Here is a 1,166-nt window from a genome sequence, read left to right as displayed (position 1 = left end):
GTCGGGTTCGAGTCCCAGGCGGGCCGGTGGTTTTAGCGGAATGCCCCGGTTTTATGAAACCAGTGATATTGGGTTGCATCTGACGGTGCGTCAGTGGCCCGTGTCTCTCTGTCTTACTGCACACACAGTACGTCGCTCTATAAAAGCCCCACGACACCAGGGTGAGCTCGGTAACTCTCCCCAGCTACAGCGGTCCGCTGAGCCAGTCATTGCAACCAGCCGAATGGAGGGATGGCTGCGGGAATCAGCTGGAAGGGGTCGGAGCAGTAAGCCGTGTTTTTAAAATGAACCGGCTCCAAACCGCCAGCCAGGCCCACATACTGGGAAACGCGTTTGATGTGGCGAAGTCCGATCATGTGACATCTAGTGTAACGTTTTACTGCAGAGTGCGTGCCAACGGAGGTCTGGAGTCTCTGAGTGGAACTGAGAGAAGGGTGAGAGACTGAGAGAGGGAGAGAGTGAGAGGGAGAGAGAGTGAGAGAGAGGAAGAGAGTGAGAGAGGGAGAGAGAGAGTGAGAGACTGAGAGAAGGGCGAGAGACTGAGAGGGAGAGAGACTGAGAGAAGGGCGAGAGACAGAGAGAGTGAGAGAGGGAGAGAGTGAGAGACTGAGAGAAGGGCGAGAGACTGAGAGGGAGAGAGAGTGAGAGAGAGAGACTGAGAGAGAGAGAGAGAGGAAGAGAGTGAAAAATTGGATAAAGGAGAGGGATAAGAAATTGGGAGTGAGAGACAGAGAGAGGGGGAGAGGGAGAGTGAGAGAGAGAGAGGGGGAGAGAGGGAGGGAATGAGAGATGTATAGAGTGAAAAAGTGAGTAAAGGAGAGGGTTAAGAAATTGGGAGCGGGAGAGAGAGAGGGAGAGTCACTGTAAATAGCGAGAGAAGGGGAGAGGGAGAGCGAGTGAATGGATTTGCCCCATATACAGCACGCTGTTTGAGGCTTGTGTTACGCGCGCAGGTCACGTTACCTTTGTCTCTGTGTGTAGAAAAGCGGCGGATCTCCCAGGCGACCAGGCGTCCAATGGGAGCGCGGCGTGCCTGAGTTTCAGTTAGGAATGCGCCGTGCTCTCGAACCCCGGCTTCTCGTGGGCAGGTAACCCGCGGTTCGACAGGTTTGGGTTACGCGCCCCTCGGGGTCTGTCTCAGTGTGTCAGGAGTTCAAAATGTGTTT

At 54.7% G+C, this 1,166-nt stretch overlaps 1 protein-coding gene across 1 annotated transcript in view; it reads left to right on the top strand.

Annotated features, from left to right (window-relative positions):
• The first annotated feature begins 284 nt into the window (after positions 1 to 284).
• LOC133128202 (pleckstrin homology domain-containing family G member 1) overlaps positions 285 to 1,166 on the top strand; it is a 30,917-nt gene continuing 30,035 nt past the window's right edge. The window contains exons 1-2 of the mRNA XM_061241556.1: positions 285 to 434; positions 982 to 1,088. Of these exons, the coding sequence (XP_061097540.1) occupies positions 285 to 434; positions 982 to 1,088 (257 nt within the window). The remainder of the gene's footprint in view (positions 435 to 981; positions 1,089 to 1,166) is intronic.

This window comes from Conger conger, chromosome 5 (assembly GCF_963514075.1).
Source record: "Conger conger chromosome 5, fConCon1.1, whole genome shotgun sequence".
NCBI lineage: Eukaryota > Metazoa > Chordata > Actinopteri > Anguilliformes > Congridae > Conger > Conger conger.
Note: the sequence above shows the minus strand (reverse complement) of the source record. Positions and strands in the feature narration are given on the sequence as shown.